Here is an 18,956-nt window from a genome sequence, read left to right on the forward strand (position 1 = left end):
GGAAGCCAAAGTCAAAGCTCTGATGTGAATATAAATTACTTTTTTTTTGTCTAAAGCTCTCAATGTTTGCCTTTTCACCCTGCAATCTTTGTTGAACCCAGAATAGATTTGAAATTGATCTTTACTAAATTTCCTAATATCATCTAAACTCCCATTGAAGCTTCTTTATCAAGTGAGGCTGAATGACCAGGTTCAGTCTTAGCTTAGAAAATAAATCAGAGCTGGATACTGACTGCTAGTTTACTAGGCTGTTCAAGTCACTAAAAGGAAAGTGTGAACCAGAGCTTTCAGTCAACCAACTGGAAGTTGGACAACCAACAGGAGCTTCCAGTCTTTGGCTAAAACTGTTTACTCTTATGATCAAGATTAAAAACATAGCCTAATGGATCTAATAATCACGCTGTCCTGTATCTACCTTAGATTTCATTGTGCCTCGTTACTTTTCTGATAATTTGATTGAGAGTTAAGCCAAGCTGCACAGATATGTGTAAATTCTGTTACCATTGTGCTCATGCCTCAGATTTTTTGGTCATAGTTTCAGTCACATCATCAAGCAACTGACCCATATAGTCTGCAACAAAAATGTGTGTGATCTGAAATAAAACAATTTAAATTTTTTGAGTTAGATAGCACAGATCATTTATGTGAATACTGAATAACTTAGGCCCCAACTCTGCCCCAACATTCCTTTAGACAGCAATAGTAGCTCAGGGAGAAGGTGGAGGAGAACAATCTTTTCCCACTGTGGCAGGTTCAACCAGGAACCCACCACAGTGGGAAACGTCACCACAGACTTCACCACACCAAAGGTTCAGTTCCCTCACCATGAGGGTATCCCCACTGACCCCACTGACCCCACACCTCAAATCCAAACTGGTGTAGCCTCTATCCTAGTCTATGGTGCATGTTGTTATGTCTGAGTAAATGTGAAATATTTCTTTGGATGTTTCTATATATCCATTGAAGTTATAGTTGTATCTTGAATGGTAGAGACAACATATTCACTAAACACTAGTTTACTGAATGCAAAGCTACAATATTGGGCTAATTAAACCACACAGCTTGCTGACGTTAGTTCAATACCTGTCCTCTTTATAACATCTCTGCTTGTTAATAGCCTTCTAAATTATCTAAAGTCCAAGTTCTGATGGCTAATAAATACTCAAACGATGATGTTTGAATTAAACAAAGGATAATCAATTCTTTGGCATTGAGACTAGGTTCATAGATGAGTGTATCAGAAAGAGCAGACAAAGATGGCTGCACCTGGACTGGCTGAGTGTTTTACTTCTGTCTCCTTTACTAACAGCCAGTCTTTCAGGGAGCAGCAAAGTCAACCAAGGGCATTATTTGATATTTAATATTTAACAAGCTCATCTTATTATGATTAGACCTTGTGTGTGGCTGCGTGTTGGGGTGTGTGGGTGTGTGTGTGTGTGTGTGTGTGTGTGTAGGGGTGGGTGGGGGTGTGTGTGGGAGATAGAAAGCACTGTCTCACAAAAAAAAAAAACATGTTTTTGGTTTGGCTGCAAGTTATATATTGATTTTACAAACAAGTGATTTATCATAATTTTTCCTAAACTGTCATACATTATTCTTCACTTTCGTCTCCCTGCTATCACTCACCATGTCTTTCTCTCTGTCTCAAACACACACTTCCTCTCAGCTTTTCTCTCTATGCAGCAGCACCATCCAACTCCTCGGTCAAAGCGAAATAATTGTCAATGAATATTTAACAAGGTTTCAGATGGTGGGATAGACATCATCCTCTCTCTCTTTTTCTCCCCCGCTCTTTCAAACACACACACACACACACACACACGCACACGTATTTAACTGTGATCCAGGCAGAGGTTAGCGATACAGCGTGGTCAGTGGTGCGTACAGCAGCCAGTGGATTAGTCGACGGGAGATGATGAAGTGCAGAATAAATACTAAATAAACACCCTCTGGTTTCACTCCTCAAATAGGAACCGAGCTTGCAGGTATTTCTCTGCAGCCATATTTTTTGTCCTTCTTGACCTCCCTTTCAGCAACTGGATTTGTACCAATGACTGTAATTAAATAATAATTATCCATCGGTGGCATTTGCAATCATTTGGTGTGGAGAGTCAGAATGTCCCAATCTGAGCCCAAGCATCAGCTCACGGTCCTGATCCAGTCATTGATAAATGATCAGTATTGGAGTCCTTGACTAAACTCAACTCCCGTTATCTGTTGTTGGTTTACTGTGTGATTTTATGCCAGCTGTTCCCCTAGCAAACTGTGCAGACATGATTTAAAATGCCAGTTTTTAAAATCAAAGCCGGTTTAGTTGTAAACAGCCTGTAAAAATTTTATCAGCTTTGCAAATGATTTTGTTGACTTAATAAAACGTTTTTACAATGATGTTCACTGGCTATTGGTATTTCCTGTCAGTAAGAAGGGACCAGTCTATCTGTTGGATGCTGTGCAAGGAGGAGTTGAAAGTGTAGTGTTTAAATTTTTTAATGTTCAAAGTGGACAGCTAAGTTTATGAAGCAAATATCAAAACAAAATACAATATGATACTACTTTTAGTTATTTTCTTTTATCCAGTCAAGATAAAAGAAAATAGCTTTGTTAATAATACATGTACATGCCATGAATTTATTAACTACTAACTATTCACATTTCTTTAAAGAAAAAAACCCTGACGAGAGCCAGAAAAGGTTTTCATGTAGGCATGTACTTGGTCAAACCTTGAATGAATCAATCATGTAGATGAATGATAGAAATCAAAGTTTCCCAGTACGACATTCACCATAGCATTCAGGAGGCCTCTACTGCTGAATGCTTGTATTCTTCCATGTTGTGTTTTGGCGCTATGTCTTCCAAAGGTAAGTGACCCAAAAAACAATGTTCATCATTTTTTCACATGATGCAAAAGATAAGGTGATTTGTTTGAAATTACATGACATGACACCTCTAAGATTCTATTTTTCTTTACCTAGTTTACATTGCACATACAAACTTCATGTCAATTGCGTTGTATCTAGAATTTGCTATCATGCCTCATCCTAATAGATAGAGTTTTACTTCCAAACAGCTTTCTCCCCTGTTCTTCCTCGTGTTTCTTGCTCTTTCTCTCATTGTAATCAGCACCCCTTACAGCCAATCTGCTGGCCATAAAACTGTCTGCAGCCTGATGATGTACAACTCACTGAATTACCTTATCTGCTGCTGATTTACTGTGCCTCACAGGTAGAGAGACAAAAACAGCCTCCACACCTCTGTCTGATCCATCTCTGCATCCCTTCATCCCCCAGCCTCCTCACACATCCTTCACTCCCCCTTTTTCACATCTCAGCATTGCTTCTTTTCCTCTTTCAGTAAACCCTTCTTCCTCCGTGTTGCCTTTTGTTCTTGTCAAATCTTTTCTTCAAAACCTTCTTTTTTGTCCCTTACTTTTTCATTGTTACAGAATAGCCTTTTTCTGACTTCATATTGGTCTGTTATACCTTATGGGATGCATTAACTTGATTCTAATCCTGCCTTTTTCTGTATTCACCTCTAAATGTCAGAACATTACTTTTTTCACCTAATTTATCACCAGTCACCTATCCATAATATAACAGATAAATATTCCACTTACCACCTAACAGGAAAATATAAGACAACAAACGTTTTGCTTTTTTCAGATATGGGGTGGCAATAAACAGCAAAACATGAGTAAATAGAGTTTTACAACTGCATTTAATGCTATAAAACACACATCAGACATTCTAGAGAGTAATTACAGCCTTTAGTGTTTTTTGTTCTCTTTTATTTAAGAAAAAGATGGAAATACTTTGATCAGAAACAGAGAGAAGGCATGTCAGTGAGTTTGCATAGAAAGTGTGCATGCCTTGATGTATGAATACAAATGAGTGAAATGATATCAAAATGTGGTTTTGATTGTGTGACTTAAAGAGCAGAGCTAGAAAGAGAATGTAATTAAGTCACCAGGGAGGAGAGCAAGTGTTTGCATGTGTGTTGGGTTTGGGAGGAGAGTGTGAGTGTGTGTTAGAAAGAGAGAGAGTCCATTTGTTAATGAGTATTTTTGTTTGTGTCTATTTTTCATATCCAGGCATAGTCATTCATTTCAAATTATGTGTATGTTCAAGTTGATGAAATGTCTTTGTGCTTTGTGTGTCTGTTCAAACATTTACTGGTTTCTCATTAGAGCAAAATTCCTTCGTCAACGTTCCCTAATGAAAAATAAATAGTGTCCACTGTTTCAGAACATCCTTTCAATCAGCTGAAAAATACCCAGAGCAGAACGAGACAAGGCTCTTTCAAAATGTCTGATTTGCTCATAAGATACGGGATTAACATCTGCAATGACTATATATATATATATATATATATATATATATATATATATATATATATATATATATGCCGTAAATGAAATACAGAAGATATATTGATGCTAATTGTGGATATGTAAGGTAGACGGTTGGCTTTAAAAGCAATATAACTTTGATCTTGTTAAAACAGTGACCAATCACCAATTTCCTTGAAAGCCAAATTTATCTTATTTTAAATACAGTGGTTATAGTCTTACATTTTAAACCAGAAATTTCAAACATGCATGCTTACTTTTTCTAAGAACTGTACATTGGCAATTATAAAACTGTCAGAAAAAAATATAAATTAACATTGTGCTCTTATATCTAACTTTATTTAATCCAGATTTCTCTTAGTACTAAATAAAAGCATTTTATGTTGTACCCTATGCTCCATTTCTTGGCTACTAAATATTATTACAGCCTGGAAGGCAAGAGCCACATAAAGACAGTCACAAAGTCGGCCTTCTATCACCTGAAGAACATTTCCAGGATTAAAGGACTAATGTTTCAGCCAGATCTAGAGAAACTCATCCATGCGTTTATCATCAGTCGCATTGATTATTGCAACAGCGTCTTCACAGGTCTGTCCAACAAATCAATCAAACAGCTGCAGCTGATCCAGAATGCTGCTGCTCGCGTTCTCACTAAAACCAGGAAGATAGAGCACATAACACCAGTTTTAAAGTAGCTCCACTGGCTCCCTGTAGCTCAAAGAATAGACTTTAAAATACTGTTGTTAGTTTACAAATCACTGAACGGCTTAGCACCACAATACATTAAAGACCTGCTGTTGTTGTATCAACCTTCCAGACCTCTCAGGTCTTCCGGTTCTGGTCTGCTCTGCATCCCCAGAACCAGAACCAAACGAGGAGAAGCAGCTTTCAGCATCTATGCACCACAAATTTGGAACAAACTTCCAGAAAACTGTAAAACAGCTGAAACACTGACTTCTTTTAAATCTCAACTAAAAACCCACCTGTTTAGAATTGTATTTGAAATGTAATCAACTACAAATTTATTGATGGAACTTGACTTAATGCTGTGTTTTGATTGCTGATTCTATATTGCATTGTGTTTCTGTGTTTGTAATGATGTAAAGCACTTTGAAATGCCTTGCTGCTGAAATGTGCTATACAAATAAAATTTGATTGATTGATTGATTTGAAGATTTCGCCACCAACAGTATGTTAACTCTGCAGTGGGCACTTCTGTGAGGAGGCTTAAAGCGACCCAAATGATTACAAGATGGGATCCAGGACAAAAGATGCAAAAGATCAGGTTGAAATCCAATGCAGTACTACCACAACACAGCAGAGGCAGCGAGTGGAAGAACGACGCTGATGGGAAGCAAAGACAAAACAAAGCAAGTCCCAGCTTTGACATGGAAGACGGTTTGTGGAGAGAGTTATTAAATTTCCCAGAGGTATGAATAGTTTTGAGCCTAATTGTGTGTATCATTATTTATCAATTTTATCTTGGTAGATATATACCCATAAAAAGATCTAAAAATCTGTGCAAAGATACATTTCCAAAATTTTCTTAGCAGTTACCACTGCAGTTAGCATTTCCCGGTCTGTGAGCATGTTGCTTTCCATTCCAACATTCCAATATCTGCTCTTTAAATGATCTCTGTTTACTATGTTGTCAATGCTTCTGGCTCACCTATGTACCTTCAATCTTAAATATGTTATCAATTTAGTGAAGGCTTGGCTCTCAGGCTCCAGATCAGTCAAGTTCATCCACACCAGACTCTCCATCCATGTCTTTACAGACTTTGCTTTGTGCTCTGGTGCACAGTAATGTTGGAAGAGGAAGGGTCCAGCTCCAAACTGTTCCCACAAAGATGGGAACATGGAATTGTCCAAATGTCTTGGTATGCTGAAGCATTTAGAGTTCCTTTCACTGGAACTAAGGGGCCAGCTCAGCTCCTGAAAAACAACCACACACCATGATCCCTCCTCCACCAAACTTTACACTTGGCACAATACAATCAGAGAAGTACCGTTCTCCTGGCAACCACCAAACCCAGACTCGTCCATCAGATTGCCAGATGGAGAAGCGCGATTCATCACTCCAGAGAAAGCTCCTCCACTGCTCTAGAGTCCAGTGGCGATGGCTTTACACCACTGCATCTGATGCTTTGCATTGCACTTGGTGATGTTTGTCTTGGATGCAGCTGGTTACCAAGGAAGCAAATTCCATGAAGTTCTCTGCCCACTGTTCTTGGGCTAATCTGAAGGCCACATGAAATTTGAAGGTCAGTAGTGACTGACTCTGCAGAAAGTTGGTGACCTCTTCACACCATGTGCTTCAGCATCTGCTGACCCCGCTCCGTCGGTTTACATGGCCTACCACTTGGTGGCTGAATTGCTGTCGTTCCCAAACACTTCCATTTTCTTAGAATTCAGCTGACAGTTGACTGTGGAATATTTAGGAGTGAGGAAATTTCACCACTGAATTTGTTGCACAGGTGGCATCCTATCACAGTTCCACACTGGAATTCACTGAACTCCTGAGAGCGAACCATTCTGTTTGTAAAAACAGTCTGCATGCCTAGGTGCTTCATTTTATACACCTATGGCCAGAGAAGTGATTGTAACACCTGACTCCCATAATTTGGATGGTTGAGCAAATACTTTTGCACTGTACCGTACCTTTCATTTTGAAATATGGACCATTTTTGCACCAAAAATGTTAATTTCAGACCTATTATGGTTCAAAAGCTTCAACATGTGTTTAAAGTGGAAGATGCACTTTAAGAATTGTTTGTTCATTTTGACTTAGTATTTAATTTATTTATTTTTTTCAAAATTGAGACTTTTTTCAAGTTTTAATATCTTTTGGAAGATGCCTGCCTCAAGTCTTGTCAGAGACAAACATTGTGGTTAAATGAATAAAAACAGTGTCTTTGCTTTGTAGTGATTACTGGATCTTTCACAGAAGAATGCATCTGACAGAAAGGACTTCCTCCAGAAGAACATTTATATTTTAGAGCATGCCCTGATCTAAGCCAATCATTGGGAATGACTGACAAAAAATATCTTATAAAAAGGTGTGTGGGATTAATGTGTTTCACTTAGTAAATTGAGATGATGAAATAAATTAGCTTTAAGCTATGATTTATTAAATATACTTGCTACTTGACTAGAAACTTACTTTACAGAATATCTTTATCTAGGATATTTTAACTGAACATGTCAAAGGGTGAAGTATGTCAGTGGATTGTCTTCTAATTTTTTTTGATTCGCACTTATGTACTATATTTTTCTTTTTTTTAATAATTAATTAAAATCCACTTTTACCATTCCAGGAATTAATACTTGAGAAATATGGAAATAGAAAATTGAAATAGGAAAAAGGCATGTGCCAGCACCATCAATTTATTCTGTCTTTCAGAGTGCAGGAGAAACGTCAGAATGCCGGTGGCAACAACAGAAAGAGCAGGGTGGGATTTTTTTAAACTCACTTTAAAAATTACATTTTGGAGTGCTTTGGCATGCTGCCAGAGAGAGCAGACAGCGTTAATTATTTCTTATTGGCATCAGCGTTAATTATTTGCATATTTCATGTAGTTTCTATAGATGTTGCAGGTGGGAGGGGGGTGAGACGGGGTGTTCAAGGCACTTTTCACATTTTTAACATTTAAAAAAGAATGATTCAGTGATCGGATGTGTTTGAAGAAGCATTAAATTAGAGTCATTTCAAAAGCTTTCACTAGCTGCTCTAGAGGTGGTCATGAACTATATTAACCTTTACTGCCGAAAAAAAAACAAAAAAACATTTGACTAAAACGTTTTTGAAACTGTGTGTCAGCTTTAACTCATTTTAAGGCATGAGTGGATTAAAGCCAGAACAGAAGAACCTGAAGCAACTCAGAGAGCTTCAATCAGAAGGACATTAATGATCCACTTCCACAATAATTGAGCGATTGAGTCCCAAACGTATCCAGTTCACTCCAGTTCGATTAGGTTGCTACCAAAGTCTAGAGATAGGCTTGCTTTGTAAAATATTAGAAACATTATACACATTTTTCTCCTTTGGTACAGTGGTTCAGTCAGTACACTGTGGCCTTTTAGGGAGACAGTAACTAAATCATGTGAATTTGTTTTAGAGAGCTACAGAAAACAGAAGTCACTGTTTTATCTTTTAGACCTCTATCTTTTGTTGTTTGATTTAGTTGAAATAGATAACCTGCAGTGCTGTTGCTGCTGCTGTTTGACACAAAATCCCTCCAGTTGCAAATCTGAAACTTTATCACTTTCCAATAACTTGGAAATGCAGTTTTACAGATCACATCAACACAAACTATGCTACTAAAGTGTCTCTGAGTGGTTAAACTAACTCCCCAAACTTCCCAACTGTAATCTCAATTTATGTAAAGTGCTGTGGTGGAGCTCCAGGAGCAGGATGAGCTGTCTGATTGGCACTATCAGGTATCAGGCAGGAGGCCAACACTAGGTAATTTGATTTAAAAAGCTTGTAATAACCTGGGGTCAATATTTAAATCACTCAGAGGGATGGGGTAGGTTGGGATATCACTCTGCATGTTCAGAATGCTTCATTCACCATGCTTCTGGTTAGCTGGATCACAATTACTTCAGCTTTTACCTGCCCGTCTTTCCTTTTGTCTTTCTGGTGCCACCATTCTCTCAGTTCAAAGTATGACCTGCTCATTTTTAGGTTAAGGAAGAGTCTCCACTCTGATGTTACAGGTTCATGATCATAATCATCTATCAGGATTATAAAAAGTTAATTTATGTGAGTTTGGTAGATTAATTGCAACAAGAGGAAAAATTGAAACATGTCTAATTAATTCTCCTGAGCCAGCAGAATATTGAGGAACAGTTGAAGAAACAGAACATGTTTGCCACCTTCCAAAATATCTGCATTTTACTAGGGTGGACTGGTGAGTCCTTCCATTAGGAGTTTTTGTAGTCATACAACCTTCACCCCTCCCATGTTCTCTCCCTCTCCAAGTATCTGCACTCCTCAACTCCCTCTTTCCCTCCCTCTCTCCGTCATTCTCTGTGGGGTCTGTAGGGTGAAATGGAGGCCTGGGGCCAACAAGCTGTCTCCACCAGCTACACTGATAAGACAAACACACACACATACTCACCCCCACATGGAAGAGCCAACAGTCACAATCATAAGGTGTACAAACACTCACACACCCACCCCTACATACACCTTCACACACATGCATGAAGTTTTTTAAATTCAGTTCAGAATGTCCAAAGAGGTATCCACAGAAGGTCGCTTATCTCTTTTTACCTGATAATTCTTCAAACACAACACACACACACGCACACACACACCCCCACACACTTTTGTTTAACAGACAAATGTGAACCCTTCTCTGCCGCTGTGCAGTACCCCGTCCATAAACCCAAACTATGACCAGCAGAGCGTTATGTAAGGCCATAAATGACCAAATACTAAATATGTCTCTAAAATAAAAAACAACTTTCATAGCCGTAGCATATGGTGGATATCATAATCAGGACTTTTTGGACCCTGGTAATATTCATTATTTGTCATATACATGCAGTAAAATAACAATGTGTTTCTTCAGTATTATCAGCTCTGTTGTCACATTGTGATTGTGCATCAACTGACTCACTCCACAAGCTGCATGTACTTTAGCCCCATCCAAGTCTCTGAAGGTTAACTTTGTTATGCAGGTTAAACAAAAGTTAAATTGGAAAAAAAAAGCGATAGTATGCTGACAAACAGCTAAAAAAAGTTTTTGTTTCTTAACATATAGCTGACAGTACATGATTAGCTAATTTTGCTTTTGTTTTTGACTGGGACATCTTATTAGTCTAATATTAACATGTTTGCCTATAGTTTTGGTATGACTCCATAATAAAATACTTTACTACAGTTCCAGTAAATCATGCTTAGGACAAACATACAGAAAGGCTCTTCTGCTTTATAAACCATTTTGTGTTGAACTTCAGCTATGCTGATAACAGGTCTTCATGCTTTTTTGCTTGAATACATTTTTTTTGTGTGTCTGTGGTTGTTCACAGAACTGAATGATGCGAGTACAATCAGAGGTTCACCTTCTAACATAAAGCCAGGGCTACAATGGAATGGTCAAAAACAAAACATGTTCATGTGCCAGAATGACCCAGTCAAAGTCCAGACCTAAAGCCAATATAGAATCTGTGGCAATATCTAAAAACTGCTGTTCACAAACACTCTGTATCTATTTTGACTGAACTTGAGCTGTTTTACAAAGACGAATGGGCAAAATGTTCAGTCACTAGATTCGTAAAGCTGGTAGAGACAAACCCTAAAGACTAGCAGCTGGAATTACAGCAAAACGTGGTTCCATAAAGTAGCGACTCAGGGAGGCTGAATATTTTTGCACACCACATTTCCATTTATTTGCAAAAATGTGTTGAATCATATAATTTTCTTTCTTATTCACAACTGTATATCACTTTGTGTTGGTCTTTAACATTAATTTCTTACTAAATATATTCATGTTTGTGGCTGTGACAAAATATGGAAAAATTCAGAGGGCATGAATACTTTAGCAAGCCACTATTTTCTTTGAGGCTCAGTCTTAAGCTGTGTTTTGAGAAATCCTCATCTAGTGTCGTTGCATCACTGTCTCAGTTTGCTTTCAATTCTAGACTTCTAGTGTCTAAGTTTTACTTTGTGTTTTAGTGTTTAAATTACCTCAGCTTTATATGTACTAAACATAACTTCAAAGGTATAAATGTCATGAAGTGCGGTGGTGTTGGTGGTGAGGCAGATGCAGCGGACCCAGGTATGATGAATATGATGTTTTTAATGATAAATAAGTCCAACAACGAACAGCAGGCACAAGGAAACACTGAGGACGACTAGACTGGACATTGACGTGACGTTGACGAAACATTGACGAGGACCCGACGAGGAACAAGGAACACAGGTGGAGTTAAATACACGGGAGGGTAATCACAGAACGAGACACACCTGGGAACAATCAAGGGGAGGACAGGACAACGAAGAGACTCAAGGACACAAAAAACTCTAACTAAACACGGAAAAACACAGATCCTGACAATAAAAACACACACACAACACAAATTTCACCATGTCTGACATCATTTGTCATGTCTGACCCAGAGGAAGACCCAGAACACCCTGGAGGATTGATGCTTCTCAGCTGGCCTAGGAAAACCGTGGGATTCCCCTGGAGGAGCTGGACCAGGTGTCTGCTAACCCCGCCACCAACCCCAGATAAGGGAGGGATGGAAGGATAGATGGATGGAAAGACAGATGGCATTTATTAAAAAAATATGTACCAAAATATGAAAAGCTCATAAAAAAAATGTATTTTTAAAAGGATAAAGCAATGGTACTGCTTTACCATTGCTGTATTTGTCAGGAGACATGACACACATTTCTTGTGTAGTCGTCGATGTGTGTGCGTTAAGTCAAAATGTGCATGTGTGACAGTGTGTGTAGTGGCAAGAGGTGGGGGGAGGTTTGGTTAAGCTCTTTAACACGATTTGTGTCCCCTGTGTTCAAAGGAATCTGCCTGTGGACATGGGGGCTGGTCTAATCCTGAACCATCACCTTCCTTCCAACTCGCCCTTTAAGGCACCAACTAAAGCCACCACCACCCAACATACACTGTACTGGTATAATGCATGTAATATTAATAAGTTAAAGTAATTTCATCCACAATGTTGCAACATAAAATGTGTATTTCTTTAAAGAGCAACTAGCCCCCAAATCAACTTTTTTTGTAAATAAACAGTCTACATCTTTCAGCCTTTTTCCACAGGTAGGATGTATTGATAAGAATCTGCTGAGTAAGTAGTATGTGATGTAGCATTGATGTGTGCAATACCACGAGGTAGGACGAATTCATGGGTAGCACAGATAGTTAGAACACCTGTGCAGCTGCGGTCACCAGAGCTCTGTTGTATTCCGGCCCTGGCTGGTTTTTTGCATCGAGTGCTGCATGGAATGTGGTTGTGAATCAAATGCCTGTTGAAGCTGCTGAGACCATTTGGTCTGGAAAAATATTTACCTCAGCTTCATCTTTTAACTATCAATAAATAAATTGCCCATTTGAGCAATTATATAGATTGGATCTTGGACTGTTTTTTTTTCTGCTTGTTTGTGTTTTAATGGTTACAGTAAATTCCGTCATTTTGATGGATTACAATTTACACCTGACTACTTCATACAGATACAGACATGTTTTTAACCTTAAGCTCAAAGTACATTGTGCAGGTTACTAAAATAGATCAATGAAAAGTTCTTATCAGAGTATCTACTCTGACCTGGACAATGAACAACACAGTTTGATGTCTCAGAGCTGACAGCACGTTGTACAGTTATGGACAGGACACAGTTGAACGGGTCTAGTGCAGAAGGAGCACATTCTGCTAGATTTCCTCCCAATGCTCCTCGTTCAGAGTCTTGATGACTTCTGAACACTTTGAATGGAGAAATGTTCCATGATTTCAAAATTTTGGCTAAGTGGTGATTGCAATTTGTTTGCCAGCCTCCAGACCAATATGAAAATTCTGATACTTTTGATTAAATACAAGTGGGTGTACAGTTCACATCCATGTTCATAATTTAAGTACAATCACTTAATTTGATTGTTTACATGTAGTTACTTGGGCCAAAGTCAGTAGTTTTTGTTATAGTAAAAAAGTTACATGTATATCTGATTGATGGCACAATGTGGATTTTCCATTCATCTTTTTGAATATTAAACTAAATGAAAATTAAATGCATTTGATTATGTCATTGTTATTTTAAAAAATTGGTGGGTAAAAATATATTACAAGATTTTTGTCATGCCATCAGTAAAAATGACAAAAACAATTCAAGTGCAACCTCTGACTGAGATCTGGAAGATGACTCATCTCTGTACCCTCCTCCACGGCATATAAACCAATCAATGGACGACTTCAAACCAGCCCGCCTGGACAACCCAATGGAACCACAGGTCTCTTGTTTCAGAGACTGGGGTGGAACTGGGCTCCAAGTACTAATTCAAACACCAGACCAAACTATCACTGGTTACATTTTTCTTAGCTGTATTGCAAAGAACTACATAGCTTGGATTTTTAGTATTGGGGCATACTAGACCGTCCCTTACATGCGTAGACATACAGTGTTTTTGTTAAATGTGTTTAAAGAGCTTTGAATGTCAAAACATGATGACATTTGGGTTCTGAAACAGTTAAGAGATTCAGATTTACCTGCTGTCATTGAAAACACAAATCCACATTTGAGTATCCAAGAAACTGGGATTGGCTGTTTGTATGTGTGTGATTGTGTGTGCATATTTTCAGACTCATTCTGAAAACTTGTAATGTGACAGACAAATCTCCTTAAGCTGTTAAATATTACACTGCTTTCACACTGGTATTAAAAACCTCTCTCTCTCTTTCTCATCTCCTTTTTAGTGTTCACACCTCCAAAGCACTCCACCTTTTCTTCCATCGTCAGCACGCAACAAGATGCACTCCACACAACAACAGACAGAGACATGGTGCTGAGCTCCCTCACCACAGTACTACTACTGTCCACTAAGACGTGTGGACATATGTCTCAATCTGTAGTGCTTGTTGTAATGTTGAACTGATATACAGTAGTTGCTGGCATGAGTGTATCTTCTCCTTGTCCCTAAATCCCACCACCCTAGCTCTGATATTTCCTGACATTTATAGGAATCGTCTTGATCTCTTCAGATGAGCAGACTGCAAAGTTAAAGCAGAAAGGGATGAGAAAGTGATGAATACAGAAGAGGAAGGAAAAAATGAACGAAGGAAAGACAAAGAGAAGGGCAGCAGATACAAAGATTTTGTGACTCCTGTTTGGCTAATGGCGTAGTAGGCATCACACTGGAAGAGTTCTGTGAAATCCTTCTAAAAGCGGATGAAAAATATTCTGCAAGTCCTGAACATCTTACCCATGTGCCAAAATGGGTAAGACAACAAAAAAGCACACCCAAACATTTTAAGAACAAGAACCTGGTGAGGAGGAAAACCCCCAAATGATAGAGGCTAGCCAAACACTAGACACTGCTAGCAACTCTGGGCCTCCGCTGATGGGTGCCAACATGGAGGTGATGCTGCAAGGCCTGGAGGAACAGTTCATTTCAAAGCTGTCTGCTCAATCCTCAATGGATTGGGCTTTAATTGAGACATCAATGAACAACGCCCAAAACAGAGTGTTGGAGCTCGAAGCCACCTGTAACATGCTAATAAAGGTAAACAAGATGATAAAGTTTAAAATGACCTGGGAAAAAAGTCCAGACATGATAACATTTATACTGACTTACTGGAGAAGGGGGAGGGTCCTTGACCCCCTGTTTATATCACAGAATGTTTGATGAAGATTTTTGAACCAGAGTCATTCCCCACACTGTCAGATATGGCAGCGTTTCTAAATTCCGGTCCTCAGGCCCCCCTGCCCTGCATGTTTTAGGTGTTTCCCTTCTGCTACACACCTGGATTGAATCTATGGGTGATCAACAGGTTTCTGCAGCACTTGATGGTCATGCAATCATTTGAATCAGCTGCTCTGGAATAGAGGTACATCTAAAACATGCAGAGCAGGGGGGCCTGAGGACTGGAATTGAGAAGCACTGATATATGGACAGGGCTCATCAGATCTGCGTAGCTGTAACCTAGAGGCTCCACATCCAACCATTGCAAGAATACACCCCTACCAAAATAAAGAGTGAACTTGAAAGGAAAAAGGCTGTCTCATTTATCGTAGTAAAGAAATCCACACCTTCCCAGCCTGCAGTTCCTGCAGCTTAGGAGCTCTGGATTCCTTTACAGGATGTTTTTCCCCGCCAAGCTCCAGGTCATGGACAAAAATTGAGCAAAAACATACTTTTCTCACTCCAGAACATGCAAAATCCTTTGTGATAAGGTAGTAATGACCCTGATAGCATAAAAAACTATTTAGAGTTGCTTTTGCTCCTAGCAATCAAATAAGAAAAATATATTGCCCTTGCTTCTTTAACTGCATTGTTAAAAGAGGCTAGAAGATCCTTTAAGAATAGAATATGCTCCTGTAAATTAGATTTCTTCCACAAATGTTAAATTTTTCTGCAAAAACGCTTTAAACAGCAGATACTATCATGTACCTACACACAGGCACAGGCAATAACCTCTTTTTAACACAGCAGATATTGTGTAAAATAGAGTGGCAATGTTCATTCAGAGAATCTGAATGAACATTGAACAGAAAAAAGGTCTGCTGTCGAGGAACTTAAAAACCTGAAGACAACGTCACAGCGACCTCAGAGGTCAGACAATGTTCAAACCTAAAGTGAAAACAAGGCACACATCTATATTAACAAGATTTGATTACACATGAACAAAATGATTATTTTTGTGTTTGATTTTGTGGCTCTTCTACGTACCTTAGTGACTTTTCAGACATGTTATATCTTTTTTTTCTTTTTTTGTATCGCTGACTACAACAACCACAAGTGTCTTTGGACAAGACAAAGCCAGTGTGTTTCTACCGGATTGAGAGTCACATTATAGTTACCTTTAACCTTTAGTTCTTATAGGCCAGTGGTGCCCAAAGTCGATCCTCGAGGGCCGGCATCCTGCATGTTTTAGTTCTCTCCCTGGTGGTAGTAACAACCTTTTCAGCAGGTCAATGTTCTCCTTAGGCCTTCTAATGAGCCATCATTTGATGCAGGTGCGTTAAACCAAGGACAAAACTAAAACATGCAGGATGCCGGCCCTCGAGGACCCACTTTGGGCACCGTTATAGGCCATAAACTGCATGAAGTGTGTTATTTAAAATGTCATGTGCACTAAGTGAAATGCTTGGTTTTATCTGAGTTTGTTTGCATCTTTGCTGTGCAATCAGCCAACAACAATAAATCAGCAGACTGGCACCTCAGACTGAAGTTTTGGTTTTTTGTGAATCAAAGCTTTAGGTGCAAAAAGAGATTCACAGATAAAAAAAAAAAACAATTCTGAATAAATTATATGCTGATAACTAATGGATACACAAACAAAGAAATAATTAGAGCTTCTAAAACTAAACTGAAAACAATCAGGTCTCCAAGAAGAAAAGGAACGTGATGGGGAAGAGGAAAGATAGCAAGTAGCCAAAAAAGTAATAATTTGAAGGTAGATAAATACCAACCTGTATTTTATTCATTTGCATTCAAACTGCAAATGAATGAACATTAGGTAAAGCATAACTAAAACCTATATGAGAAAACAAAAAGGAACAACAAGTAATACATTATCACCGGTTCCAACACACACTTCTGATGAGTTCTAGAAGACATTACCATGCAGGACTCTGATGTTATAAAAGACTTTTTGTAGAGAAATCCTGACCAGTCTAACAGAAACATTCACTGCAAAATGCAGATTATCTCAATTTATCAATTATGTAAGGAAAATTGCAACAGCAAAATTACATATAAGCCAGGAAGGTAACTGACACTTACAGCAAATAAACATACACACAAGTGTTCCATAGGTGATGAGTTGCTGTTACTGTGAGCTGCATGTGCAAGCAGATAAAGAGGGATGCAGGGAGGATCAACCAGAGGGGAAACAGAAGAATTTACAAAATGAAAAACAAACAAAACGCACATGAGAATAACAAACATTAATCGCCACAGAGAAGATGGAGCACACTAGTTGCTTACCTTGAGGTCTTCTGCAAGGCATGGAAACTGCCCATTGGATGCACAGGGCTGCTGTGAATGGCTGGTGTAGAGGAGGCGGGTCTGGATGCAACGAAGGGCGCGAAGCATCCAGCCATGTTGGCGTCGGATCTGCCACTGGAGCTGATCCCACTGGCTTCCAACCATATGGAGGATGTCCTTCAGAGCTGGAGGGATAAGAACAGGAGGAACCAGGGGACGAGTCAGACATTTATCATATAAATAACTTACCTACCTATTGCTTTGGTAAGCTAGAAAATTCTTTCAACCAAACCATTTTGACAAAACAAAACATGGGGATTAAAACTGCACTGTTGGGAGTTTGGTAAAAAGTTTGCTGATAAGTGAATCTTATTTAATAGTTTTATCTTTTGAACTGTGTTTATTGGTTGTATCACCCAGAAGGTTCAGTGCTTTGTCTATTTTTGAAGTAAATACATTTTGGTGACCCGGCCATCTCAAAGTTTATACAGTTTAGCAGTCACTGGAGAAGGCAGGTCTGCTACGTTAGTTCTTACTTAAGTTAAGTGTTTTTTGGAATAATTATTCCCTGTGGATTGGGATGCTGTGCAGTTGGATGGACTTTTGGTCTTATGCTGTCAGATAGTTGTTTTTATCCAACTATAACTGTTTCAACAAGAATGTTTTTGTTGTTTTTTATTGTTGTTGTTTTACCACCAGAACCAGCTGATTAGTTTCATCTCAATAGATCAAATAATACCTGAACTATGAGCCCAAATCCCAGAACTTCATGGATGAAGAGCAGGACCAACAGATAGAGAGAAGCAGGGAGTTCAAACCCTCTCTTTTATTGATCATAATAAATAAGAATCATATCCCAACTCCATCGTCTCTCTGCTTGGCTTCTACCCAGAGATTTAGAGAGGAGCAGCAAAAGCAAAGGAGGTAGATTAGCAGAGTGTGGTGTCATCCAGGTCATGTTACTGTGGAATATCATCTCTACTGCCTGAAAGTAGAGCTGCTAGCATATAGAATAGAATAGAATAGAATTCAACTTTATTGTCATTGCACTGTCACAAGTACAAGCAACGAAATGTAGTTTGCATCTATCCAGAAGTGCTCTACGAGATATAAATATTTATTTACAGATGTACAAGACTATGTATGTATGGACTATAAGGGGTTATAGCAAGAGATATAGATATTGTGTATAAATATAAATATGGGAGCTATATGCACAGATTATACAGATTATACAGAATATACAAGAATGTTAGGGAATGGATTATAGATAAATAATGGCAGATAAAATTTACAGGTTGTATGTGTGTGTGAAGAAAACAGTCCGTGATGTGTGTGTGTGTGTGAGGATAGTCCATGTGTTATTGTTGTATGAGAGGATAGGGGAGTACAGCCCTTATAGTTTATGTTTTATGTCGGGAGGCGTTCAAAAGCATGACAGCTGTGGGAAAGAAGCTGTTCCGGTGCCTGGTGGTTCTGGTCCGTAGGCTTCTGTAAGGCTTCTGTAACGCAGGAGGGAAAAGAGTATGTGTGCTGGGTGAGTGGAGTCCTTTGTGATTTTCCCTGCCCTTTTCAAACACCGCTTCCTGTAGATGTCCTTGATGGCAGGGAGCGGTGCCCCGGCGATATACTGGGCAGTTTTCACCACCCTCTGCAGCGCCTGCCGGTCGGAGACAGAGCAGTTCCCGTACCAAGCTGTAATACAGTTGGTGAGGATGCTCTCAATGGTGCAGCGGTAGAAGTTCGTGAGGATCTCTGAGGACAGGTGGTACTTCCTCAGGGTCCTCATGAAGAAGAGGCGCTGATGCGCCTTCTTAATGAGTTTGGAGCAGCTGGTCGTCCAGGTCAGGTCCTCGGAGATGTGGACTCCCAGGAACTTAAAGGTGTCCACACGCTCCACCACTGTCCCCTTAATGTGGATGGGTGGATGTGGGTCAGCG

General features: G+C 39.1%; 1 protein-coding gene across 3 annotated transcripts in view; it reads right to left on the minus strand.

Annotated features, from left to right (window-relative positions):
• The window catches only part of akap6 (A kinase (PRKA) anchor protein 6), a 179,291-nt gene that overhangs the window by 91,484 nt on the left and 68,851 nt on the right, over positions 1 to 18,956 (minus strand). For all 3 annotated transcript variants that reach the window (XM_032548280.1, XM_032548279.1, XM_032548278.1), the window contains exon 13: positions 17,017 to 17,201. In XM_032548280.1, the coding sequence (XP_032404171.1) occupies positions 17,017 to 17,201 (185 nt within the window). The remainder of the gene's footprint in view (positions 1 to 17,016; positions 17,202 to 18,956) is intronic.

This window comes from Xiphophorus hellerii, chromosome 19 (assembly GCF_003331165.1).
Source record: "Xiphophorus hellerii strain 12219 chromosome 19, Xiphophorus_hellerii-4.1, whole genome shotgun sequence".
NCBI classification, from domain to species: domain Eukaryota; kingdom Metazoa; phylum Chordata; class Actinopteri; order Cyprinodontiformes; family Poeciliidae; genus Xiphophorus; species Xiphophorus hellerii.